The 27843-nt window shown below is 39.4% G+C and overlaps 1 protein-coding gene across 2 annotated transcripts; it reads right to left on the bottom strand.

Annotated features, from left to right (window-relative positions):
• Window positions 1-55: 55 nt before the first annotated feature.
• On the bottom strand, window positions 56-27843 carry ZDHHC15 (zinc finger DHHC-type palmitoyltransferase 15). 2 transcript variants are annotated; one of them, XM_032196159.1, is made up of 12 exons: window positions 27724-27843; window positions 24923-24949; window positions 22460-22554; window positions 20884-21004; window positions 20393-20462; window positions 19751-19783; window positions 18559-18679; window positions 16636-16768; window positions 15347-15473; window positions 13796-13905; window positions 7817-7900; window positions 56-6454 (listed from the first exon to the last, which is right to left on the bottom strand). In XM_032196159.1, exons 1-11 carry the CDS (start codon window positions 27839-27841, stop codon window positions 7857-7859), a joined length of 999 nt encoding a protein of 332 aa, XP_032052050.1. In that variant the 5' UTR covers window positions 27842-27843; the 3' UTR covers window positions 56-6454; window positions 7817-7856. The 2 variants fall into 2 exon arrangements, with proteins under 2 accessions (XP_032052050.1, XP_032052051.1); XM_032196160.1 differs by lacking the exon at window positions 27724-27843 and adding an exon at window positions 27394-27427.

Below are 27843 nucleotides of genomic sequence, written 5' to 3'. Positions count from 1 at the left end.
AGTATTTTCCCTCGTCATGGGTTAAGTCATAGGAAATAATCACTCACAAGTATAATAAATTAACCAAAAATGGTTTTAATGCAGTCCTTGCCTGCAGTACAGTATAAACTGTGCAGGCTTTCTAGTATAAACCATAATAGAAAATGACAAAGCAGAATGTACAGTATATCCAGCTGTAGAAACCATACAAACACTCGGAAAATGCTAGTGAAACATACACAAAGCATTCATATTAAAGACAATGTTTGTCAGACGATAAAAACAAGTATCCAAAGCTTTTGTAAAAACCCATTTGATATCAAAAGTCTCAATGCTGGCAACAGCATTAAACTCCTGAACCCTACTAAACATCCCACATGTTGTCAGTGGACCGTTTGCAATGTTCCCTGGAAAACATTTCCTTCCTATTAAATTAAGGGATAAGAAATCAGTATTAAACAACCCAACACTGGGTGTCATGTCCTCTGCCAAGCAGAATAGTGTTGACTGTATGCAAAGTTTGCAGACTCAAGACATTCATAAATACCAACACCAGGCCATCCTGGTTTCCTGAAACATAACTAAATATAATAATAAATGAAATTGATTTTACTATTTTGAATAATTTAGTAGTTATTGGCACAGAGCCCACTAAGCCAGTCTTCCTTGATATGAGAAGCTCTTTATACTACAGTGGTTTACAGTCAAAGTTCTGACCCAGTTGGAGAGAGAGTGTATCGGCTCCCAAACAGAGCTTCCTAATCCAAAACCAGCCCGATTCTCAGCTGAAAAACAGCTGGACAGGTAGAATAATTTATAGGAACCTGATCCTTTCTGTTTATGTTACTAGCAAGAGGGAAGCCGCAATAGACGCTCCTGGCTCCTAACAATGCAATCTGGAATTACTGGGGATAGCTCGAGTCTAGATGATCAGTGAGCACAACAAAAGTTACACATTAACGTAATTATTGCAAAAGAAGAATGCCTGCACACGGAGTTAATTCAGAACAGCACCACACGTTCCACCTACCTCTTCACACAATCTCTGAGTCAGAAATAATATCACCTCCTCGTGGAGGCCACGTCTGCACCCGCCCGGGTTCGTTACATCAGCAGGATGCCACGTGCCTACACCAAAACCTCCCGCTTGTACACATCCTGGATCCTCCAGGAACAGGCACAACAAAGAAAACAAAACAACGTTTTCAAGAATCCACTGGATTTTTGTGTCTCTTACAAACTTTGGAAAATGGTGATCTGAGGAGGTGCAGCACACAACCCTAATGCAGAACGGAGATGAGGAGGACAAAGCTTTTTTTTTTTTCTCCTCTCTCCAGGCTTCCCATGGGATTTAGCCCCAATGAAAAGTTTAAGTCTACTGAGTATTGAAATAGCAGAAATTCCATCAGGTAAAACACCTTTGTGTTACATAAGCTGTTTGATATTAGTGTTTGATGCAATCAGGTTTCTTTGTTGTTTTTTTTTTTTTTAAGCACAATTGGAATAAGCAGCAAGGATAATCCCCTTGTACCTTTTTTCCTTAACACAAACCTTTTTTTTTTTTTTCTGAACAGTAGCTGTTATCCATTGAAGCTTTACACATGCTGCTGTAAATCTTAACCTTATACAGAAAAAAATAAATCAAGCAGCACGAAAGCGTAACCAGCTTATATGCTCACATCAGAAAAGTAAACTTACGTTGTACTTCACAAGGTTTACATTTCAAACTGAAGCTAGAACATGAAGAATTAAGATTTATAGGAAAGAGAAAAGCAATGCAGAAAGGTAGATCCCACTGCCCTGAGCAAAGCAAGCTGAACCCGAACGATAAAAATCACCAAGCGAAACCTGACAAACATTAAGATTGATTACAAACAAAATACATGGCCCAACTGTTTAAAATGACACCTACTCGCCTTGTTAGTATCCAAAGAAAACAGCACAAACAGCTGAAATCTGATACATTGGAGCTATGTGTTCGGGAGGAAGAGCGTAAAGGGAGAGGGAGAAAAGACAGTTAAGAATAAAACTGCGACAGTGGGTATGGTCTCAGTGTTAATTACCAGAAAAGGAACTAATGCATTAAGCAGGAAGAATACATAATAATGCCACAACCTGGAAATGCTCATCACTGCCAAACTGTTTGACAGACCATTACTTTTAATGACAGAAGCCACCCTACCATGAATACGCTTTAATTGATGGCTTCGGAACAAGTTTATTTTTACACATGTTCTGTAACAACACAGAAGCTGATAGAATTGGAAAAATATCAATAAAATCCAGGTATGTTCAAGTCCTATGGATCGATTTCAAAAATTTGTACCACGAGAGTCACTGAAATGAAAATGTGACTCGAAGTTAATTAATTCTGGCTTAATAAACAAGGTCAACAGCACCTCCTTAGCCTGCTAATTCAACACGTTCAGGAATGAGCCAGCTATGCAAACAGCAAATCTGTTCTGCTGGCTTAGCAACTACATTGGAGGCAGCTGGTCCCTGAATACATCCCCACACATCTTCCTCTACATCTAACTACAGGGAGGAAAAGGTTAAGTTCTATTTTCCCAGACGCTTTACATTCATACTATGTTACAGACTTTATGCATCGAGTTTTGTAACTACTACTAAGTTGTGCTTTCAGTCCACGCCAGCATACAGAATATAAAACCTACAGTTACAGATTTTGCTGAATCACATCTCTGGTTTGTTCCAGGAAGTAAACATTCATTGCTACAGTGCTATTAAAAAGCTTCCTGGCCTCCATCAGCTACAGCACACCACATGCACTAGTACAGGCCTATGAAAACACAGTACTGCTCCTTGCTTAAAGGAATACAATCTTACTCTACTCCAAAACCACACAGTACCAATTCAGCAAGAGAAAAAAAAATAAATTGCAGTGCAGTGATGCTTATTAAAGTCCTGATTCCTTGGACAATGTTCACTGGCCAGGGACAGGACTTAGCGCAATACAATCCACAGAGACATCAATGTGATGTCTGCTCCAAGGGAACTGTACCTGCATGTAAACGGGCGAGACGGGGAGAGGTGAGGAGGGGGCTGTTAGTGGGAAATTATTTTGGAGCATTATCCTCAGAGAACAGGGATATCTACCCTGCAGACTGCACCAGTGGATTTTACCCCTTAAAGGGGTAAAATGTTATTTGCATGTTAAAAAATCTAAATTGCACTCAGCTGAATACTTTACCTGTTTTGTTACCTGCAGCAGTGATTACAGGCAGCCTGAGCAATTTGTGTTCCAGTGCATTTACCCGGTATGTTTGACAGAACCTCACGCATCCTGCATTTACCACATTCTTTGTATACAATTTTCTTTCAGAAGCTAAGCAAACAAAAAGCCAATTTAAAAAGTAAACAGGAGCCCAGACATAGGTAGCAGGGGGTGCAATGAAAATGACTGCTTTTATGCTGCCCTGCTCTCTAGTTAACAGTCTTCTTAAAGGCCAGAAGTGCCAGCTGAAAGCACTGTGTTCCCCTTAGTAGGTCATCCGGAATGATGTCTGAAGCATCAGCTGCACTAATGCACTGAGCAGAAGGATCTCAGCAGCAGTATGTGGAGGAACACCAAGCCTCCCCAGGGAGACCCAGCTGCTCACTTATAGGCTGCCCTGAAGAACAGAGGCTCACTGTGGCTACAGCAGCCACCCCCCAGACTCCACTCCTGGGCACCAGCACCTGCACGGCAGCTTTCTGCACGCAGCTTTAACCCAGGGAGGCAGAGGAAGCTGCCCAACTACTCTGCTGCGCTTGAGTTCAGCATACACAGTCCAAATACTGGGCTGTAGGAAGGGCATCTCCTCCAGCTCAGCAGAATAGAACAAAATGGAGTTTGTTCAGTCACCCAGACACACCAGGATTTGTCCGCTTCAGTATTTGTTTCATGTTTCACTCTGAAGCTTTCAAAATCTGATGGGTGTGAATGTTGACTTATGGCTCTGCAGCTATCAAATTATTTTTCATTTCCACCTGCACAAGAGTTTGTTCTAGCTAAGTGAGGTTGAGCAGCTTTTAAGAAAAGGAAAATGTGCCATTACTAACCACAAGAAAAATTACTTAATATGAGTATGTTAACGAAAGGTGTCAAAGCATCATTTAAGCACCTGGAAACCTTTTAAAGCTGCTTCTAAGTCTGAGCTGGAAAGCTGCATTATCATAAAGACAGCTGTTTTAATAATAATTAGAAGACAAAATAGATTTTACTGGCTAAGGAACAAAGCTGCAGCTAGACAGCAGGCAGGGATCTGCCTGCAGATCTTCTAGGCAGCTCTTCTGCTGCTGTTTGGCAGAGAAACAACCCTGCAAGGATGGCACGGCTGTGAACAGAACCAAATGCAGAACGGACACAAGAACCTGCTCAGAAACTCTTGTAAATCCACTTGGCTTCAAACGCAGCTTTGACATTCCTGTCTTAAAAAACACATTTCAGTTGACAGGATGGGAAGTAGAGTTAGCGATTTATCCTCCTGCTTATATAAACAAGGAATTTAGTGGTTTAAAGGCACAAATACACAAGTAATAGGGCTAAATTCCTATATATTTCCTGCTCTGTTTAACTACTACCTTCCCCTCTAGAATACATTTTGTCAGCCAAGAAGTGACCAATTCTATTGCCACCTTTGACAGCTTAAGATCCAGCACAGGATTTCTATTAGAAATGAAGGTTTAGATTTAATAGGAAAAAGAGTTTTGTTGGTTGACAGCTGTCTGATGAGAGCCATCCACCAGAAGTGGTAATATTCACAGAGCCTTCGGTAACAGCCAAAGGAGGAAGCAGAGTAACCCACACTGCGACTGGGAGAACCCGCCCCAATTCCCAAGACCTCAGCTTCAGCAATAACAACACATTCTATAGAGTCTACTGCCTCTTCTACACCTAAGTATAGAGTTTGATGTATAAAATATCTGTCCAAAGGGCACAGTTTATACCAGGTAGTTAAACTACTCTTATGGACAAAAATCTCTGCAAGAGTCTCTTCCATCTCACTAACACATTTCCGCTGGTAACAGCGGCAGAGTAAATAGAGGAGAAAAGACAAGAATGTAGCCGAGGCCTTTGTCACCAAACAGATACTTACCAGGTAATTTCTCTTGACAACTGCCTCTGCAGTCAAAGTCAACACAAATGGGCTGATGAACAAACAAAATCAGGATAGAAAACACTAACAAATGATCTCAGATGCAGTATACTAACACATTAAACATGCACCTAATTCAAACATGAGATGGAGTTGCCAGGTCTGAATCATGCAGATAAAAGAATGTCTCAGATCTAGAAAAATGCGTGTCATCCTGCCAGCAAATTCTCAGTTCTATTCCACAGAGTAAAAATAGCAATACATTCCTTCGACTGCCAATGGAGAAAAATAATAATAATAAAAAAATCACCTCTCAATGCTGAAACACCTTTAAAATATCAGTCAATACATTTACTGAGGAAGAAGTTTGAAATAATTGAGTTTACCAAATGTCTCTTCAGCATTATGGGATTAAAACCACCGCTGTGGAGTGTAAACTCCAAACACTACTGTTGGAGTTAAACATTCAGTGCACATTTCTAACTCCTGTGTTTCAAATTTACTTCTTCCTTTCTTCCTTTCTGACTCCATGAACAAAAAATTTCCATCAAACACTGATCCAGGAATGAGTTGATAATGCTCTAATTACCATGCAAATTCTGTCATTTTAGCCCTAGTAATTAATGCACATTGTAATGTCTAAAATATCCATTTGCATTTTAGGTACCTGCAAGTAGGATTGGGCTTAAAGGGCACTGTAACTCAAAATCTAATGTAATTACACTTTCCTAAGAAAAAAAGCGTCAATGGCCACAATATTCTTGAATCTTGATACTGGCAATGGGAATATTTTGTTTTTGTACACAGTTGCACATGTATATATACATGTTCAGCACTTTGTCTTTCAACAAACATATATCCAACTATCAATTTAGTGCCAAATCTAGATGAGTCTGTCTCTCATTGAGTTGAACTGACTCAGAACTTTAAGCATATTAGAAAATGCCACTTGTCAGAGAAGGTTAGAGAATCATTCTCAATATAAATACCATCCCCAAGAATATTATGGCTTGGAAGAATTTTGAGAACTCAAGTCCCTGATGTTTGCAAAATGAAAAGGCCTTTGGAAATGCACTCGCATCAATACTTTTTACCTATTTTGAATAAAAAATATATATTATTTATAAAATAAAGAGAGCAGGCCAAAGAAGATTGGCCAGAATCACTCTATAAAACTGTTCTGTTCACTCCATAACTTAAACTTATAAAGCCTTGAAACATCTGGATAGCGGGATTTCTGGAGAAGCACTCTAGAATGCAGATTCCAATCAGATGATACTTCATGATGTTTTCTCATCTTGAAGATCCACTTGTTTTCTGCCCCTCACAACTGAAGTCCATGCAAAGAAAAGGGATGTTGACTCCTGAGAGGAAAGCTGAAATTCAAATAAAGGAAAATGTATAAGTATAAAAGCACTGATCTGATCAGAAATATATGTCTAGTCTTGACTTTGAGCATCATTTTAAAGCCAAGCAGAGTAACAGGCAAAGTGCTGCTTTTTCACCCCCTCAGTGGAATGGCAGTACGTAGTCCTCATTGACTGTCTACAGAAGAAACACAGGTTTTTCTCCTCAGTGGCAGAAAATGGGATCACACATACAATCTTCAAGAAGCCCATTTATAAAAACTTTAAGTTGCTCTATTCTAGTGCAAAACTAAGCAATGGATCATAGTGCATTAACTCTCAACACAGTTACTCAACATCCAGAGCAAGTAGGGAGGCGAGTTCTATCTAATTACTCCACTTTCTGCATGTAGTTCAGCAGAAGATATTCCTTGAATCTTGTGCAACAATACTGCACTGTGAAAAGGCTTCGTGGACACCGAAGAGGACACCGCGTGCAGCTGACTGCAAGAATATACGTGCAGGATACCTCCCCCCGTTACGAAAGTCAGGACAAATTGTCAACCACTGAACATTCTGGTAGCAGCAAACTGTATCATCTGTTGTCACACCCAAGTTTCTTCAGAATGAAAGAAAAATAAGTAAGAGCAATGGGTGATGTGGGTATTGCCAGCTACTTCCATTTACTCACAAGTGCATAGAGCACAGCGTGGCTGTTCTCATCCTCAGTTTCTTTCAAGACCTTATCTCCACCACCCCTCACCTTTCACAAGCCATGGAACAGACTTTTGTTCTTGTAATTAAACAACATAGGGGCAAGAATCATTCCTGCCACATTCAGCAGAGGAGTTGCCAGGGTTGTATCCTCCGCTAATAAACAGCGTTCTTGGCTCTTGTGTTAACCATGCAAACGTCCAGCCCAGGGCTACTAGAGAGACACTATTTTCTTTTAGATTCTCTTAAACAACATATTTCTGGACAAGATGGAGAAATATTGGTGAAATACTTCCACGCTCAGTTGCATCAACACGACATTCTGGTGGAAGGGTCTTTGCCCTTCTGTGAGGAACAGGCTGCCCACATAAGCTGTGGCTGCCCCATCCCTGGCACTGCCCAAGGCCAGGCTTAATGGGGCTTTGGGCAACCTGATCTAGTGGGAGGTGTCCCTGCCCATGGCAAAGGGTTGGAATTAGATTATTTTAAGGTCCCTTCCAACCCAAACCATTCTATGATTCTATCACAGCCCCGCCACTCTGAAGATTTTGGCATGTTAAATGACTGCCCAAGTGTCAAGTGAGATACGCCACCGTTAAAGTCAAAACCTGTCCAGGATTACCTACCAAATTCCCTGCAGAATGGCTTTCTGAAAATAACCAAGAAAGATATACTGACCTTTCTGAACAAGCTTTGTACTGCCATCATTTTCAAACCGCTATGTCTCCCTTTCTATGGCAAGGGATGAAGCTTCAGTGGAATCTATACAAGGAAAAACAAAGTAGTTAGAGATAAGTGAATCTGTTTTTCTCACTAAGAATGTATTTTTCACTAAGTATGGGAGCATGCCTTTAAGAATCATTCCAAACAAAAATAGACAACCACTTGTCAGAGCTAACTTAACAGCAGTATTTTAACTGAGATTACTCTATTATTGGCTTCATCTATTTCATAACCGTGTCACAAACTGTAAAGCCACTATGACAAATAAAGATCTTTCAGTTTTAATGGAACATTTCAGACCCTTCTGATTAGAAAATTATACTGGTTTACTTATAGTGTGCAAGATGTAATCTGAAAACGCTAAGCTTAGAGCTTCATTTACTGATGCCTTACAAAACAAGAAAAGCAGTGGTGAGAAAACAAGCAAAAGTAAAACATCATCATTTGTGTCTACCATGACCTCTCCCCAAACCCTTCTGTCAGAAGGGAGTGAGGGCACCAGAGCTTACTGAACCAGGAAATCACGTTCTCTGAATACATTTGCGTTAGTCCAGCAGAGGTAGAAATACATGATAATATATTAATATATGGAATATATCATCATTCACGATAGTTTATTCCTAACATTTTCACGTGCGAAATAAAAACATCATGTTTCTATAAATACACACAGTGCAAACCCTGAAAAACTGAAAGCAGTGCAGGTCAGATGTAAGCCAGAGGTAAGCAGAGGAGAAATTTCTACTTTAAACCTATAAGGCTGAGGCAGTTGGGCTTGTTTAATGTGGTGATGAGGAAACTCAGGGTCAACCTAATAGCGGTCTACAATTACTTGCAGACTGTTTAAAACACCTGGTTTATCAACTAGTCTAAAAGCAGCTCATACCTCATGTTTACCAGGAATAGCACCCTGCTAATTGTAGGTGACAATCATTTTTGCTCTAACTGTAGATCTGTGTTATTACAGCCACTAATGCACGAGAACCTCAAAAGCAGTCTATATGCATAGATCTATCTTCACAGCCTGCCTGAGAAGATTATCATACTGTACTTCTTGCCACCTGCAAAACACAGTTAAGTGAAACAAACTGTCCTATTAAAACAAGGAAAGACACCCAACAAAGAAAAAGCTGCAGCAGCTGTAGGATAAAGATTCAATTCCCTAATGAAACTTTCAGAATTGTTCCCATGCCTGTTAAAAACAGGATTTCAAAAGTGTATTGTTCTGTAGACATCTTAACTGACCTGGCGCTGTTCAGTTTTAAAACCCAGAGCTCACTGTTACACATGATGGTCAAAATGCAAGAGCAGCACTGAGCAGTGTCAAAAATCAACTTGGCACAGAACTTTCTTAAGGTAAAGGAAGAAAAACAAACAGCAAACCCCCCCCCCGTTACCATTCAACAATACGTACACAATAAATAAATTTGCCTAGGCCTTTTGTTTCTTTATTATGCATACAGGGAACCACTGCTATTTCCGTATTTATTAGCATAGATATCTATTTTATCATGCAAAATCTGTTTATTCAGATGGGAAGTTCCAGGCAACAGCCTTTTATACTGCATTCCTTTAGAAAAAAATAAGTTTGAAGTGCCAAAGGGAACTGATAAAAAGATATATAGATCTGCTACCCAGACATGTGCCTCGCTGAAATTTCACTACCAACTTCTTATGGAATATCTTTTTTTCAAGTAATTTATTTAGCAGCTGCAGGTCTGATCCACATACAAAACCATATTGGTTTTACTAAATACATTTACCAATGCATTTGGTTAAACTGGTGCGGACTCCTGCACAGGTACCCCTCTGTTGTTTGAAAACTGATCAGAATGCAGTCAGTGACGCAAGGTTTAGCACTGCTTTAACTTAATCCTTCTTCTGCCAGATGCAATTTAAACATTTATATCACGCCTGAAATCCAGAGATGCAGATCTAGTCTTTTGTCTCAGTTTACTGAATTGCACAATACACCATTGTACTGTCTGAGCAATCTCTGCTCGCTTCCAACATCTAAGTAGCTTTTTTAATTTCTCGATGGATAGAAATTTAATCCCTACAATCACAACAGATGACTTCTCTACTCAAAGGACCGCTACGCCAAATTAGCCGGTATCGCAGGACATGATGCTCCTTTAATTAGACTCCTACCAATCTGAATTGAAATTCCAAGCACATGCCTTCAGACACCTGAAGCTTCATCACATCATCAGAGATCACCAACTTCCACCTATTTCTCAGGATACGCTGGTTTCTGCTGGAAAGATGTTACTTAGTGCAGATGACAAATTTTTGAAGATGAGAACAATCGGGGAAATATTTGATTCATACTGGAGCCTTTTGTACAAGTTAAAATGAAACATATTATTAAATTATTAATCAATCTAAGAGATCAGACGTTGCTATAAATGTACACAAATGGCTGTCCTACCCTAGGCTCCACGAGACAAAGAGCACAAGCATTCACAGTACTGACACATCCGCAACCAACGCGTCAAATGCATTATAGATGAATTCTTTGAAAAAACTGATAACCTTATAAAAGCTGCCAGCATGTGATTTGGGCTAGCTCGCTGGCTAGACAGATTAAACAGATGCCTGTGAATAAGGGATGAGCATTAATAAATCTGGAAAAGAAAATAAATCACTTTACCATGACTTTGGAAGCAAATGTTTTCAGTTTCTGGCTAAGAAATGAAACAAAAGGTTCCTCAGAATAGTTTTTTGCCCCTAAGTGAAACATTAAAAGCCTTAGCAAGTCAGGATATATATATATATATATATATATATATATACACACACACACATAAAATCCAACCAGTAAGGGCACACACATTTAAATACCTGTATCACAGAAAAAAAGGACAACCTTATGGGTAAGATGACTGAGAAGGTGGCCTGTACACTCCTGGGACCCCAGACAAAGCTACCTCAGCTTCTTGCTGTCAGTTGGGTTTGTCCTCTCCTCATGAATCTCCAAGTCCCCTTAACGACTGATGAGGAGAGCCCTCGTTACTATGCCCTGCTACATAACACAGGTGTGTGAGCAATTGTAGGTGAAACTCCAGGAGGAGAGAGACCCCACTTAAATACAACAGGGCAGCTATTACTCTGCTCTTGATGCAGCTGGCAGTGCCATCTCCTAGGACTGCAGGATTGAAACACCTGCCTTTCTACGCTTACTCAGCTCCTGCTTTGTCTGTGGGTGATTAATGTCCAGGTGATGTCTCCCCCAACATCTTTTACATTATTCAAAATGATAAAGAGACATTTGTTATCTGCACAGGCAAAATGGTACAGTGACAAGTTTAGAAAAAATGCTCTAAGAGATAGATTTATCATGTATCAGAAAACTACTTTAAAGTATTTTACATGCGTTGTTATTGAATCAGTTGCGACCCTACCTGGTGGTCATGGCGTGAAGACTCAGGCATCCCTTGTCTGCTACAGAGCTTTTTGATGAAAGCTCTTGTGCATCCCTGCGCTTGTGAAACTAGATCGTTGACAGAGACAGCCACGAGCACTCCCCCTAATCCCCTTGAGGGATTTTATCTTGCAAAATTCAGATGTTCAGACTGAGAGGTGAAAGGAGGATTTGGCTGTTTGTAAGAAGAATAAGGGAAGTGGATTCCTCTCAATGTTTGCACTAGCAGCTGAATTCCAGCTCCAAATCACTTATTTGTAGACACACAAAGACACATTGTCCTTACCTAGGGCATTATTTTTTTTCTTGTTCCCATCTTTACTTCACACTCTCTACAGAAAGAAAACAAAAAGTCTTCTCCAGTCGTGGCCCGAGGTCCATATACTAACAGCTAGCCATCCCCTCATGGAAAGTGCTCAGCCTGTTTTCTCACTTTTGCGTTTCCCTGTGCACAGTCTCAGATTGGCTTTTGTAAGACAGAAAGATGTTCTATTCTACCGTCGTTACAGCTTTACAGGTTCTTGGATTAAAACTACAAATGTTTTTTTCACCAAGAAAGACTAGTAAAGGCCATTTATTTCATAAGCACTACAAACTGTGGGACTTCATGTAAGCTCCAGATTCAGATTCTGGGATCCGACTTGGCCAAAATTCATGTAAGTATGAAAATGTTTGACAGTGATGAATTAATTTTTTATTCAGAGAATTTTTGTACTTTGGAAAAGTTGGAAGAACTTCAGATTGATTCCTAAAGGAGTTATTTTAAGCATCATAAGCAATACACAGAGATGCCATATTTTGTTATTTTTACAGTCAATTTGTGTTACCTTATCACTGCCAAAATATATAGAACAAAACAGGAGGAACAGATAGTTTTCTACCCACACAAACACTAACTAATTAAAGCAGTTAATCTGAAGTAAAGCTGAAATGAGCCTCTTTAGCCCTATTCACAAAATCCTGGAGAGTACACTTTCCCAGCAGTACATGCAGCATGCCTTGGAAAAAACACAGGCTGTTTATTTTGCAGTGGAACAAATGGTTGCAAGTAAGACCTAACCAGAGACTGAAGAGCAAATACTGTGCTGCTCAGATTAAAGAGCTCATTGCATGGTATTTCACACACCTATACAAAAATTCACGTGGAAAGTTCTTGTTTTCCCTTTTGACCAAGACAACTGCCTTCCTCATGGGTTCCCAAACATACATTGTGCACCTATCATTAAAATGTATGCCATGAGAGGGGACATGACTGGCAAAGTTTCTGAAAACTGTTCTGTAGCAATAAACAACGTGACTATGGAAACCACGTCTCTGAACAATAAAGCAGTGGTAGTTGGTTCTCCAAGCATACTTGCTTGATCCGTTAATTACAGCAACCTTAGAATTAAACAGGCTTTCACCATTCTGTAGAAGTGAAAAGAACAGGGAGCTTATGACGTTTCTTTCAAGGGAATCTAATTGTCTTTCCTATAGCATGCGGTAAAGTTGCTGTCAATTTTACTGTTACTATAAATGTGGATGACATCCTTGGTCTACAGAAAAAATAAAACAAACAAAACAAAACAAAAAAATATGAACTCTTGCTTAACTTAGCAGCAGGATTTCTGAATGCTGGTAACATGATAAATATGAACCCTGACATTAACCCTGATATTCTGCTACATACTGTATTCTCCAACGACCAAAGCCTGGTGATAAATATGTAAGAAAAAAACCCTCAAGTATGAGCAGAGAATAGTAGTAGTAACAAACCATTAAACTAATTTTGGATGCATCTCACAAAAATCAAAGAATGTATATATATATATATATAAAGTCTTTTTTCTAATAGGACATCTATAGTATAAAAAATATGTTATCACTTCAGAAACTGATTAAATCTATTGTACAGACATGCCAGTTCACCCAGAATTGCTCTCAGCATATATATTTCATAAAGATTAGATAGCACATAGATAGGTACTGTCTAATCTGTAAGTGTTATAGTATCAAAACCAAATAAACTTTTATCTTCTTGTACTAAAACTGAACAAAGTATAAAGTAGCTTCCTAAATGTAACACTACATGCAGGTGCTTGCATGCACATTTTCAAACTCTCAGAGGATAAATGCATGTAAAAACCTCTTAGTCTTTTTACTTTTGTAGGCACAGCTTTATGTCTCCAGGAACTGCGCTGCACACAACAGCATTTATATATAAATACGTCCAATTTGTGGAAATTTCAATTTCTTTCTGCAACTTGTAACAATCTCTCAGTCCATTTATTTGCAAGTATAAAGCTACTACTAAACAAACAAACAAACAAAAAACCACCACCACCAAAAAAAAAAACAACACACACCTGATTTCAAAGTAGAGATTATTTTTCTTTTGTGTTCATTAGTCAAGTCAGAGCAGCCTAGCGATTTAGCCAACGCACTGTTTTTTAAATTTGATTAGCTCTCATAATTCAGGAATTAGTCACTGTAGTTCAAGACACAACTAATTTCCTTTAGGGCTACCTTACCATGAGGCTCTTCATCTATTCCATCATCTTCCCACTGCTCTTCATTTGCTAGGAGAGGATTCTGAGCTTCACACAAAGCTCTCATTGGGAAAAAATGTCCATCACCCTGGCTGCATACAAAGACATAAAAATGCTGTAAAGAAGTAGGAAGTGATTCTGAAGGATTATTATTTCTACACACGTTCTTTTTGTTTGCAGAGGCAAACTGAAATATCCAATGTTTACTTATTATGCTTTAAAGCTTTGAAAAATACTGTGTTTATTTTTTGTAGCAGCTGAGATACTAAATACTAGATTCAATACTAGATTCAAACCTTAATTCCTTCAAGCTTTTTGGAGAATAAAATTAAAACCTATGTCCTGAATGAAGTAATTTCTAGCAGAATTTAAATGTGTAACTTGATCAAGATATTTGGATACAACAGAAAACAAACTTAAGGACAGCTAGAAGTGAGATGGTACTAAGGAAAATATTTATGTAGAAAGAGCAATTTTATCAGTTTTTATCTATACCACAGACTCTTCAGAGCAGAAATTATACTTAAGTGTTTGAATGATGCCCAATAGGAAATGGCCCTAATCTTAGTTAAATGTACTGAAAGACAAGACCGACTTTCCTGTGACCTAGACCTGTAAATAACATGGGAAAAAAATACCCCATGCAAAAAATCTAAAACTGGAAAAGCTGTTTTTCCTTTACTCTACCAAATAGAAATGTGTTTGTGTGTATGGATATCAAACAAATTACTGAAATTCATGTAAAATAAACTAACAAGGTTAAAAACAGGATGTTACAGATTGGTCTGCCCCATATTTCAATTCTTAACATCCAGCAGCCTATACAGAGGAACTGTAAATTAGCTGAAGTACCTTTTTCTTCTGATAATTTATCCTTACCCAAGGAAAATAACCTGCGTGTTGTCCCTAGGATTACTACACACTCTGTTAACGTGCCTCTGACTAGCATTCTGTGCTGCCTTTCATTAACAGCAAGGCTTCCTGTGCTAATCTTTTCCCTTGGACTATTCTTAGAAGCAGAAAACAGATGGCACTTGGGATGCAACTGGGTCTTAGATCTTATACACCACTACTTGAAAAAGTTTCAAGTTGCTGTGCAATGAAGTTATTTTAAATTGGGTGCAATAACTAAAGGAATTTAATTGGAGTATACTTTACTGCTGGTCGACTAAGTGCCAAAATGACACCTTCCCCTAAATTAAATAGCATAAATCATTTCAGCCACAGGAGTCTGAGGATGAAGAAATCAGCATCTTTGCAGTGAACACCCATCCATATGTCGCCAGGAGTCTAAAAAGAAAGTTCAAACACCCTGTGCAGTGCGTTTACCTGACAGAAAGCTTTCACTTCCAGACTTCTTGTGTATGGGATTAACACAGGTGGTGCCTGCTGGTGCATTTACAGCGATGTACAATAGCAGGCAGCCAAGCCACACAGTAATAGACATAACATGTGAGGCCATACAAGGGATTTAGAAGTCAGTCCCTTTAGTTAATTCTATCAGCTTTTAGCACTGATTTGATTATTACTTACCTAGAGGCAATAGGCAGTAACCACAGCTTTTTTTCTTCTCCAAACACTTGTTGAAGATTCTTTACAAAGCCAAGATTGAATCCATTTTTATCTGGGCCATTTTGAAACACTGGAGCTGAGAAAGCCTCTACATACAGATGCAATTTCAGTGAAAAAATGAAAATCAATGCCAAATACACTGAAACAGGACTGTGCATGTTGTAGCCATCTAAGGACAACATGATTTGCCAGATTATTAGCTAGCATTACAAAGACACAAAGTGTGAAAATAATAGGTTTCTTATTTTGCAAGCCTGTAAAGACTTTCAAACTGAAGGCAGGAATTTGGTCTTGGAAAATTAACTTAATGGAATAATCAAACTGAACTAAAATCAGTCTGTTTAATCTACAAAATAGAGTTAGAAGATCTTTGAATTAAATTTGTTTAAAAAAGGGGGTAGAAATTTCTAAATCAAAAACCTGCAGAATTAAGTAGGTCTGTCTTCAACACATACTGCAGAAGTAGCACTGGAGACTTAAATTGCCTCATTCGTTAATGATATAATGAACAAACATATGCAGACAGGCCCTCTGTTATGGTGATAAACGATATTAAAAAAGAAAGAGAGGGGAGGAGAACCTTGAGTGCACTAGAAACAATTTTATCTACCTTCTAAGCTGCTGCAGAGGTCTGATGTTTTGGGCTAGATGAGCTTCAGTGCCCCTTGAAATTGAGTTTTAAAGTTAATAATTATACAAAATCTGAGTATTTGCTCAAACTCTTGACACTGTTTTGTTATAGAACTTTATCCAAAAATCTTTAAAATTTGAACAGCTTATCTGAGGAAAGAAAAAGAAATCACTCCATAAAATCATACTGCTTCAGATTTTAATTTCAACAGCTTAATTTTACAGTCCTAATTTCTTTGCCTTTGTCACTGAAGATGGACATTGTTTTTCCCAACCTCACCAGGCTTAGGATGCACTCCAACATATGAGCATAAACAACCATTATTCCTGAAAAGCTGCACTCATTTCACAGCAAATGTAGTTACACATATGCATAACATTTGTATAATTGGACTCTTACACTTTAAAGCTCTAGTTTCCCTAACAAAGCTTTTGTCACATCAGCTAATAAATACAGCTCATTTGCAGCAAGAAATTTCTGCAGCACTGTGCCAAGACCTTAAATCCTCCTCCCCTCACAAGCCAGCAAGAACATACAGTAGAATATATTTTTTCCCCTCTTTCTTGTTACAGCACTGCTTAATGGAGTGTCTCACCTAAGCAAGACACAAGAGCCTTACCTAAAGTAGATCTGTTTCTACTGACAAGCCAGCAATGGTAGCCAAACAGAAACATAAGGCTTACAAAGAACATAACCGCCACAAAGAGAAGGAAAAGGACGTGAAATTTGGAACGTCCATTAGTCAGTTCTCCCTAGAAAGAGAAGAAACACAGAACAAGTGATAAGAACAAATAAAAGCTGATAATTCTTTCTTCCCAGAGAAGAAAGATATCCTCTAGAACACTTATTTTAAGTTACCAAACTATTATACAAAAAGTTGCACCTTACTATAAAAAGCAAGAAAAGACAAAGAAGTGATCTGATTCTTTTCCCCTCCCATAACCAAAGCTGAAGGAGTGGTATGCTACTAACTTTCTACACGTGACAGAGCCAGTAAAATCATGCCGTCTTCCCACCTGGGCACAAGACTGTCCTGTGTCCACAGGGAAACAGGCAGGCACAAGCTCTTGAACTCCTCCTTATATGTATACATCTACAGATGGGCTGTGGGGACCCCAAAGCAAAAAAAAATTTCCTCTAAGCATTTGTACACCATACATATGCAAGCAGAGAGTTGAAGTCTCTGTGCCTTTCTTAGCATAAAAAATAATTCCTGCCAGTGTCTCATGAATATCTCAGGAGGCATTTTTTGTAGGTGATTAGACTTTATTTTTATTTTTTTTTAAAGAGGAATTAATAAGTTAATGCACAGCAAAGTTATGTTACTTAAACACTGTCATGTAGAGCTGACAGCACAGGGGACATTAAAGAAAAAAGACCAGAGACATAAGGTCTCCCTTAGCTTAGTTGCCAGGTGGTATTGCTTGCATATAAATGACCACTGATAACTGAATAAGAAGCATGTTTTATTTCCATCAACTTTTAAATCAAGAAAGGAGTCATATGGGGATTAGAAAATATTTTTTTTTTGACATTGTTCAGTAAATATGTGCGTATCAGTGCTAGGATGTTATGCTTTGATATCAGAACAGAGAAGGGAGCTGACACTCTTCAAAACACGAAGCTGCTGGAAACCATCAGTTAAGAGTGAGTAGTGTGGTGGCAACCCCAGGCTTAGTCTACAGGTCTGCAGTCTACACCTTCCTTTACTTGCTGTATCCCTACAGGCAAGGGACCTCATCCTTAAGATAGGAATATAGACAAAGATAAAAGAAATATGCCCAGGCGGTTCAGGAAACAACATAAAAGAAAAACACCCACCCACAATTAATGGTTTCCTGTAATAAGACAGAATTACGTAGGAGGTATTCTTGCAACCACTTTAAAGACATCAAATGTTGACAGCTAAGAATTTCTACCTAGAAGACAACTATTTCTATAATCAGTAGAAGTTGGTTGTTGTTGGCTTTTTACACCCGTCCTTCTCCCTCCCCAATAAGGAGGTCTGACTGGCCAACAACAGCTGTATTTTGATGTGAGAAGATTAACCACATTTACATCTAAGAAGAGGCTAACCTAACTCAAGCTGTGTTTACCCCTATGCAACACCTCCGACTCTGGTGATAGGGCTGATGATATACTCTAATGTATATTGAAAAATCAACATTTTAGTAAACTGCAATCTTGGGCTCTCTTTCAGTGAAGTGTATCTTCTTTTGAATGATATTTGAGTTTTCTAAGCTTATAGACTTGTGATACATTCAAAAGAATCTAAAATACACATGTTCATATACATTTGTACAAGAAAGAACTTGTTTTCCAGAAGCTATCCCTGTGATTAGAAATTCCCAAAGTCTATTTTCTCCTCACTGTGTGGAGTTCAGACATATTGGGAGTTACACTCAAATACGGGTTCAAAAAAACCCCACACCTTATAGAACAAACACAAACCCTCCACTGACTGAAAACAAACAAGTAAATAGAGTGCCTAAATCCCACCAGCTCAGAAGATACAAAAAAGTAACCAGATTCCATGACTTACTGTCCAATACTTAATGAAATACTTGAAGACTGTTGCAGCAATATACAAGCAATACAACAAAGAATAGGCTAAGAAGAGTAGGAAGAACTTGTAGTTAGAGAATCCAATGCAGTTATTCACCCTAGAGAACAAAAGCAAAGTTAGAATCAGGATATGCGCAGCACAGTTATAACACAGCAAGTACTACATTGTGGGGGAGGTTATTAACCCTCTTCATTATACAATGTAATTTCATCAATAAACAGCTCCCCTTAGTGGTCTAAACGAAATATAACTGAAGTCATTTTGCTTTTCACTTGAAGACTTACTCTGCCAAGTAAAAACACAGTTTGTATTGTCGAGAGCTGTTTTAAAGTTGGTAACTCCGGTAAATTTGTCACAGAGGCAGATCCTAATTGCTCGTGTCTGTTTCTGGTCTGCAGCGGTAATCAGATCTGGGATTTCTGTTTTACTTCTATTCATTAGCACAGCTCAGAAACCAGATTCACCACTTGTTTGATTACATATAAAACAAATCAAACAAATTTGATTCTAATTCTCCATGCACAGGGCAACTCTAAAATGAAACAAGGGAGTGCAGAAAAAAACATAGGCATTTCTTTCACAACTCATGTTTGAAAAAAAACCCTAAATTTAGGAATACCGCGGGTGTTCAGGTGGGGAAGTGTCTGCGTTGCTTATGATTTCTGAGATCTTCCTTTTTTAAAAAGGAGAACTCTAAGAGATTTAGTAGCAGCAATTCTCAAAAAGAATAAAGCTTAATGTTTCCATGCACCATTCTACACAAAGTATCTTTGACCACGCACAGGTGGCAGGCTTCATTTCACAAACAAATTGCATGCAAATATTATTATTGAAAGCAACCACCAACTGCATGCTCAAAGTACTACATAACCAAAATTAAGGGGTTAGTTGAAGTCCATTTACAATTTGAGTAATAGTCACAGTGAATTAGCAGATGGATTTTAAATTACATCTATAAAACAGCTTTTTACATGTAGTTAATAGAACAAACATGAATGATCTGTCTTTCAAAAATAAAAATGTTTCAGGCGATTTCAAAGTGTAATTATTTTATAAATCTCCCAATATGGTCTAAACTGAAAGAGGCATACAGACGCTATTCTACAGAATAAATCTATCTAAACAGCCTCCTTTTTCAGAAAATTACAAACCAGTATCTAGGACATACCATGGACAGTGATGATCCATTTTTAGCACACATCTGCAAAAGGACAAAAAGGAAAAATGGAAGACTTATATTTGGTACATAATTGGCAATTGCAGATCAGTAGCAAAAGCCCCCCCCTTTTTTGGGCAGATTTCCACATGACACAAACTCAAGATGATACTCTCGCTGAATTTTTTTTAAGGTAGGTATAATTTTAAGATGGAACATTTATTATTTGTTCAAGATCTGCCAATGTCTTTGGTATTCTGCAAGATAAAAAATAAATAAATGCTTCCCGCCCCAGAGCACTTAAAACTTTTGCAAAACACCACTTGTAAAGGCCTACTATATTAAAAAGTAAAAACTGCACTTTATTTAACCTGCTACAGGCAATCAGTTAATCTTTTATCAGACAGCAAGCTTCCTATCAACTTAACGCTCACAGATTTGTAGGTGTGGGAACTGCAAACACTTCAGGGCCACAAAGAGCAGAATGCAAACCTTCATGCTGTCACACACGTACATATGCTGCTGGCTGCAGCTGGAACGGAGGTACTTGCGTACCTTCACATCCAAGTATGCAAAAAGATACGTGAAGAACCAGCACATTCGCATAACTTAGTGGGTACGTTCATTTCAGTGACAAACAATCCATTAACTTACATAGCACAAACAGAACAATGGTGACAACGATCTGGTTTTATCAGCTGGCATCTATCACAGAATCGAATACCTGTAATTAAAGACACATTAATAGCAAATAATAGTTGTTTTTTTTTCATATTTGTTAATATTCTGCTCATTTTCAAACTATCTATATTCTTTCCCTTTATCTCTGTAAAAGATGAATGCATTTGCAGCTGAGATTTGCTGCCAGGTCATAATCAGATAAGCAATGCTCGCAGTTCTAGAGATTTGTACATGCAGGGAACTCTCCTCACTGCAAAGCATGCGATCAGCATAAAACCACTAAAATGGAACTGTACACTTCCTTCTGGCTTCTACATTTACTCAGACTTTCAATACATTCCATGTTGGTACTGTGCAGTGTATGCAATGGCATCAGGATGTACTATAATCTGCATTGCCAGCATATGCTACTTTAGCCTGCTTGATTTGTTTGTTTTAGAGAAACAAAACTCTGCTTAGCTGACCTCCATTCCCTGTTCTTGTGTACACTGGCAACTTCCTGGCAATTTCGGCGAGAATCTGCCTCTGCACCTCTGGCCTTTCTTCATTTTCGTAGCGTTCTTTGTCAGCATAGGATATATGATACTAAAAGCAGAAGTCATGAGAGAACCAGTTACTCATGGGTAGAGGAGAGAATTTTTCAAATCTAGTCAAGTTTGGAAACATTTTTATCCCACACTCCTTCTAACAGGATTAATCTAACAGGAAAATATATTGGTTAAGGAGATAGAGTGAGAGGGTAAGTGCTGGACTACACAGTACATCAGGAAAAAATGCAGAAGTGAAATTAAGATCACAAAGCAACATACTCTAATTGCTACTACTGTTGCTGCTTTTGACTTTTTCACAAATAGCATTAATAACAGTGATAATGACATTTCAAGCACTTTCCTTGTGAGCAAGAACCTGTCCCCCAGCTATATTTTTCTAACACTGGAATTAGTTATTTATAAACTCGTGTTCTTGTAATTTGGATTAGATTATGGCCATGAATATTTCAAGAGCCACACACCTCTTCTATTGCTCTAAACACAATGTTTTATTGGTATTTTATAAAGCAGTAACACAAAATGCAAAATAGTTCAATCTGACCTCCACAAAAAAAAGTAAATATTTGGCAGAAAAACAATAGAAGCAAATGTCTACCTGACTGTCCTGCGCCCTAAATCATACTCTTGCCCTAAAATAAGCTATCTACATCAAAAAAATAATACCATATCCTTAGCTAAAGTATAACTTCCGAAATAATGTGGTTTTGTCACTGTGCATCCGTTTCTCTTCACTGCAGTATATTCTTGTATTTATCTTTTATGATGCTGTTGACCAGGGAAGTAACAAGTCCTGGTGTTACTGGAGCTATCCATCACCTCGCATATGCTATGCACATAGCCACAGTCCTCACCGTCACAGCCATGTCACATCAGAATTTCATCATGTTTAAAATTAAATTGATTCTTCTATTCCTCACTGTCACGAGAACAAGTCTGACAAATGGGAGGAGCTTAACTGTTGTAAAGAAGCCTACTCCCAACTAGCAAAGGGCTACAGGCAGTGCTGAGCCTTGGAGGCACACAGAATGTTCCCACCACAACAATCCAGCTGTGGAGATCAAGAAACCCCACTGCCATTAAAAATGCACCTGTTTCTACTTGTGCTGTGACATCTTCAAGGAAGACAAAAATAATGCCATAGCTCCTTACTCACAGGACTCCAGTCTGGCTAGGTTAAGCAAGGTTCTCAGGATTTCACTTCCAACTTGTTAAATGCTTAGAGATCAAAGCCACTATAAATATGTAAGGTAATAATCATAAATCCTATTATTCTCAACATTAAAAATCCTACCTGTTCCTGGAATACCTAAAAAGTGTAGCTTTATACTTAACACCGTGTCTGATTTAAATCATGCTCTTTGGGGAGTCAAAGGATTCTCAGAACAGTAAACTACTCAGCTTTTATAGATAACTCTAGGTTATCTTCTTTGAGTTTTCATTAGTATCCCTGCTTCACTCAACAATGAATGCGAAGTGTTTGGATTCTTACCTTTTTGCCTGGCTGCACCGGGAGAGTAAAAATAGACTTCCAATACGTCCACACAAAGAGCACAAAGAGAATATGGAATATTATAAGATAGGCCACTAAAAAAAAAAACACAACAAAAAAACAAAAGCAGAACAATAATGTCTTAAGCAAAAGTTTCATTTACAATGGGCACAATTCCAATCTTTCAAAACAATGACAAAAAAAGAGGAAAAAAAGAAGGTTTGTATTTCAACCAGTATTATTGCACAGCTAAATCTTAGGGCCAAGAGGTCAGTAGAACTTGAGGGCTCTGCGGCTGCAGTGAGAGGACACCAATCTCACAAACCTCCCCATCTCCAGCCAGCCCACTTGTATGGGCAGAGAAGCACACAGCTGTGAGAGATGTCAACCCACAGGGCAGGCGACAACACTGCCACCGGGCATGGCAGGATTCCTGCCTCTTTTCCACATCCTGGGCACAGGCAAAACAGAACTGGCTGGTGCTGAGCAGCATGAAGGCTAAATACAGCGATACTCCAGCATCTCCAAGTTTTGGGTTCCATTGCTACTGAATGCACTTATACTCACAGTACCCTGTTATCCCTGTACTGCTCATCCACGCAATGCATTTTTCACCACTTACAATATTTGAAAGAGAAAGCATGCTCCAGCAGAGCTTTAGATTACCAGAGAAGTCAAATGTCTTATTCAACATCTTTTGGCCTGTCAGAGTTGATAAGATAAAACAGGAAAACACCCTCAAAGTAAGGAAAACATGTCTTGTGATTACTGAGAAAGAATTGTAATCCACTGGACACAACATGGCCACATGAAATCCAGCATGCCTCAGAGCAACCTTATTTCAATATACAAAGCCTCTGGGCATGCGCAAGGCATATTGTGGTTCAGAAAGTCACATTCAGAAAGGACAATTATCCTTCAGCTACACAAACTATTTATTTCTTTAATAGTGAATACTCACTAAGACATCTCAAACAGTTTTATTTAAACACACTACGTAATTACAGTAATATCTTCATTTCCCTGTTTCTTTTAATCTTCAAATTCAGCAAACTAAGATTAAAAGTAACTACTACTAGTGGAAAGAGAAACCAAAAATCCAAAAAATTCCTAATTTTGCAGGCTGTGTGAAAGTAGTTTGAGAGTTTCTGAAGAGATGGCACACCTCACAAAGTACACCTCACAGGAATGTGATGGGCTGTGGGACTGATCACGTGAATCAATGATAATTCATTACTGCGCTCTTAAGTTTGAGATGGAATCCTCATTCTATGTGTAGATGGAGCCCAATCATTTTTAAATCAGTATTTAAGGGGAAAAATCTTACAACTGTTTAATTGATAAAGCAAAACAGCATATATTACAGGAAGCTGACCTAGAGATGCAAGAAAATATTTGGCAACGAGTAACTTTTTTTGCTGAACAATCATTAACATCACACTTTCTGTATAAGAGTTTCAAGTACTAGGACAGCCCTCAAGTGGAAAGAGAATTCACTTAACGCAGGAATCCAGAGGATCCTTGAAGTGTTAGCTGGCACTGTTCTCCACGGAACAGTTTGCCATCTGAAAACGGCAACACCTTCTGCTACACTTCACAACCATGCCAAAGGAAATGGAGGTAAGAGGCCATCGATATGAGCCAAATGCCTAACACCAAAGAGAGCAGATGAATACTAAAATGGCCACTAACTCCTTACCCTTAGAACACATTGTGGCCTCCAACAATGCAGCACTAGAAAAGGTCTCAGCAAGTGATCTTGCTGCTCTGCCCGAGGCGTTTGGTGACCACCCGACACTGCGTCAGGGCTTTCAGGGGTGCACGACCAAGTGCACCTGGGAAATGCACAGGTTGAGCAATAATGGCACAGAAACCTTTGCTCCAACTCCTCTGTGGCAGTAACTCAGTTACTATGTTCCTACTGATGTATGGTTATTGGCTAACTGAAACCAAAAACATTTGTTTTTGCAAAAGCCTCCCTAAACAAAGCATAAGAAATAGCTTTCAATGCAAGATTAAATAAAACAAGGGAAAAAAAAAAAAAAAAAAGGCAACCCACGGAACAGAATTGATCTTTTTTGTTTAGCTTGTAAAAGCAGCTCTGGAAACCTAAAATAGAAAGGAAGAAGAGACGTGTGGGCGTATAGGGACAGATGTGTATAGTTGTTTTTAATTAATTAATTTATTTATATATATTTTTTGAAGGAGATCATGGCCTTTTCATGTTGTTCATATACTGAAACTAAACTGGGGTATTTCCCAATATATCCGAAAGTTACAGCATTTCTAACAACACATGATGTATATACGTCCTGATGATGTGTAATTACAGAAGGGAAACACTGCAAGAATATTTAAGTTGAAAAAAAAATCCTGGACTGTATTTTGGGCATTTTATTTAAAATATTCATGAATCTTTTTACACAAGCACTTAATATCACATTATAAATTAAATGTACATACCTTTTTCCACAGGGTTGCTGAGAGTCACTGAAAAAGAAAAAAAAAAATGCTTACAGAGCAAATAGTATTCCCAGTAAGGTTTGTGCCAAATGACATTTCTAACTATAAAAACTTGGATTTATTTAAAAAAAAAAAAAGTCCATATTCAACACAGCAGACTAAAAAATCCTACTGGTTAGCATTCAAAGTATCCATAAGAATTGTTTACTCACAAATGACACCCACAAGATGTTCATTCACTGCTACTTATGCTGCAATTTCCCTTGATATAAAACACACATACATGTATATTTGTTTGTGATACTTTTAATATACAAAGAAACAAATCCACTGGTGACAGTCCTGTCGCCCTGATACTGCCAAGATTATCTAACAACTGCCCAAGCAGCATCTGTATGGATGTACTCATAAGCCTGCTTTCCACTGATCTCTCAGTGGTCTTGATCCTCCACAGTAAGCCATGTCCCAATTCATTTCTCCATCAGCATAAAAATAAATTAGCTGTTGTCTTGGCTTTGCTTTATCAGACACAAAGGATACGTGGTAACAACACAACAGTTTTCACAGCTCCTACTCACAGAGTTTTTACAACTCCTCCTTGCCTGACTGTAATCCTAACAGTCCCTACTAACAAAGCTACCTAGAGCAAGCAGCAACGCGTGCACTGCTCCGCAGCTACTCATCCTGACTACTTTCAAAGTCAGTGAAAGCCATCATCCAAGTTTAACAGAAATGATAAGGACACAGTGGCCACAGCTCACTTCCCAGAGTCACAGTGATTTTAGAGAAACAAGGTGGTACTGTTAAATGACCCAAAGATTTTCACCTACCTGTGATGACCTTTTTTTTTTTTTTTTTTTTTTTTTTAACACCAATGGGAAAAAAAAAGATTGAGATCACAGCTTTTCATTTCTAGCCTGTGGCCAGCACCTGCAGAGACTCTACCCCTCAAGACTCACTCTGTCATCCTACTTGAAAACAAATAACCTTGGAAAAGGTAAATCAGAATAGTAACTAATAAAAGTAGCTGTCCTCAAAACCATGCTAATAAACAACTTTGATCTGCAATCTTCGTGATACAAAAATGGAAATGAAAAGAGACCAAATATTTGTTGTGCCTCTCTGCACTCAATTACAGATGAACAAGAGTGTCAGGAAACTCAGTTTTTCCTTTCATTTGTTGCAAATCAACCTACAAAGAGCACATCAGATTTTCACAAATACTGCTCTGTTCCCTCCTGAAGTTCACACCATACTTGCTGCAGAGCTCTCCTGAGAAAAGAGCAAACTCCAAAGCAAAGATTACATGGAAGTTTTATCCCAGGACTCGAGGTCATCGTGGCCACTGTGGCAGCAACCACCACGCAGCCACGGCCTGCTCCGGAGTGTCAGCTGCTGGCTGTACCAGTCACTCTGAGCATTTAAATCCCAGCACCACGAGGCATCTCAGGACATCACCTCGCACTGATTTCAACCCTCAGCAGTATGCGCTGCTAAAGATGAAGATCAGGAAGTAAAACAGAGTGTCTGCAGTTTGCATGCCTGCAACAGCTAAAATGGCAATACACAAAGGGAATCTGAAGGAAAAAGAAAAGCCACCAGAGAAACCCTTATATAAATTTCCTTATGTTGGGTATTTTGGCAGGAGGGAACGTCCTGAGCACTGATTTTCAGGTAACTGCATATGCCAATAGTTAAGGTTCAAATCCTATAACTCAATTTACTCATTTTGACTTCTGTATAGATAACCTCTTCCACATGCAAATAAAATACCTGAGAGAGAAGGGTGAGGCAAAAAAAAAAAAAAAAAAAAAGCAGACAGCTGTGGGTAAAGCAGTGATTTCCAGCTGTGAGCCTAGGCAATGTGCTGGGCTCCTGCCAGTCTAAGACGTATTTTCAGAATAACACAATCCCAATCCAAATCCCACTTAATTCAGCAGTCTCGTCTGACGGCTGCACTGAGACTTGGAATTAAGCAGTGTTAAATAGTACTGTATTTACACAGTGTTTCAGGAGTGTATCTTAATTTTTTTTTGTCACGTGGTTTAGTCAATGGTTGTAGAGCTGCTGGATGTTGCCGTGCGTTTTGGAGAAATCGCTCCATGTCAATCCCCAAAAGAAAAAGCCCCCAGTTTTAGAGATGGAGTGAAACGTCACGGAGTACTTGGGAGTTCTCAGCTGCAAATTAAACCAGATGAAAGCTTTGCTTTTTTTTTTTTTTTTTTTTGTCCCCATGGAGAAGAAACAATAGCTCTCACTGCAGCACCACCCCTGTGGTCACCTCCTTCCAGGCTGCTGTGCCAGACACAGCCCAAGGTGCCCTTCCCAGAGCCTCTGCCCCATTCCCTGACTGTGCCCTGCCCCAGGGGACCCCCCCAGCTTTTTGCCTCCCCCTCTGCCAGCCCCTCCGAGGGAAGGCTTTCTGCACCCCGTGCCAGGACGCAAGAACCAGCAGAAAGTTCACAACTTACTCTCTGGCTTCAGGGCTGCGTTAAGCTGCAGCTCTGCCTGTCCCTGCTGCCCCCGTGCTACCACAGCGGCTCCTCAGGGCGCCCCGCATCCCCCCCGCATCCCCCCGCTTCCCCCGGAGGCCGCAGCGCTGCCGGCAGCCCCCGGGGGACAGGCGACAAGGAGCGGGGGGTCCCCCCCGACACCGACAGACACACAGACACACACAGACAGACACACAGACAGCGGGCCCGCGGCTGACAGCCCGGCTCGGCCCCCTTCCCCCCCGCCGAAGGCCGGGGCCCGCTGAGGGCCGCTCTCTCCCCGCCCCGCCCGCCCCCAGCGCGGCTCACCCAGGCAGAGCTCGCAGACGTAGGCGTAGTAGGACCAGAGCACGACGAGGGCGATGATGAGGACGGGCAGCCAGGCGAAGGCCCGCTGGCAGCAGCGCAGCCCCCGCGACAGGGCCATGT

This window comes from Aythya fuligula, chromosome 13 (assembly GCF_009819795.1).
Source record: "Aythya fuligula isolate bAytFul2 chromosome 13, bAytFul2.pri, whole genome shotgun sequence".
Taxonomy (NCBI): domain Eukaryota; kingdom Metazoa; phylum Chordata; class Aves; order Anseriformes; family Anatidae; genus Aythya; species Aythya fuligula.
This window is presented reverse-complemented; position numbering and strand designations above follow the sequence as displayed.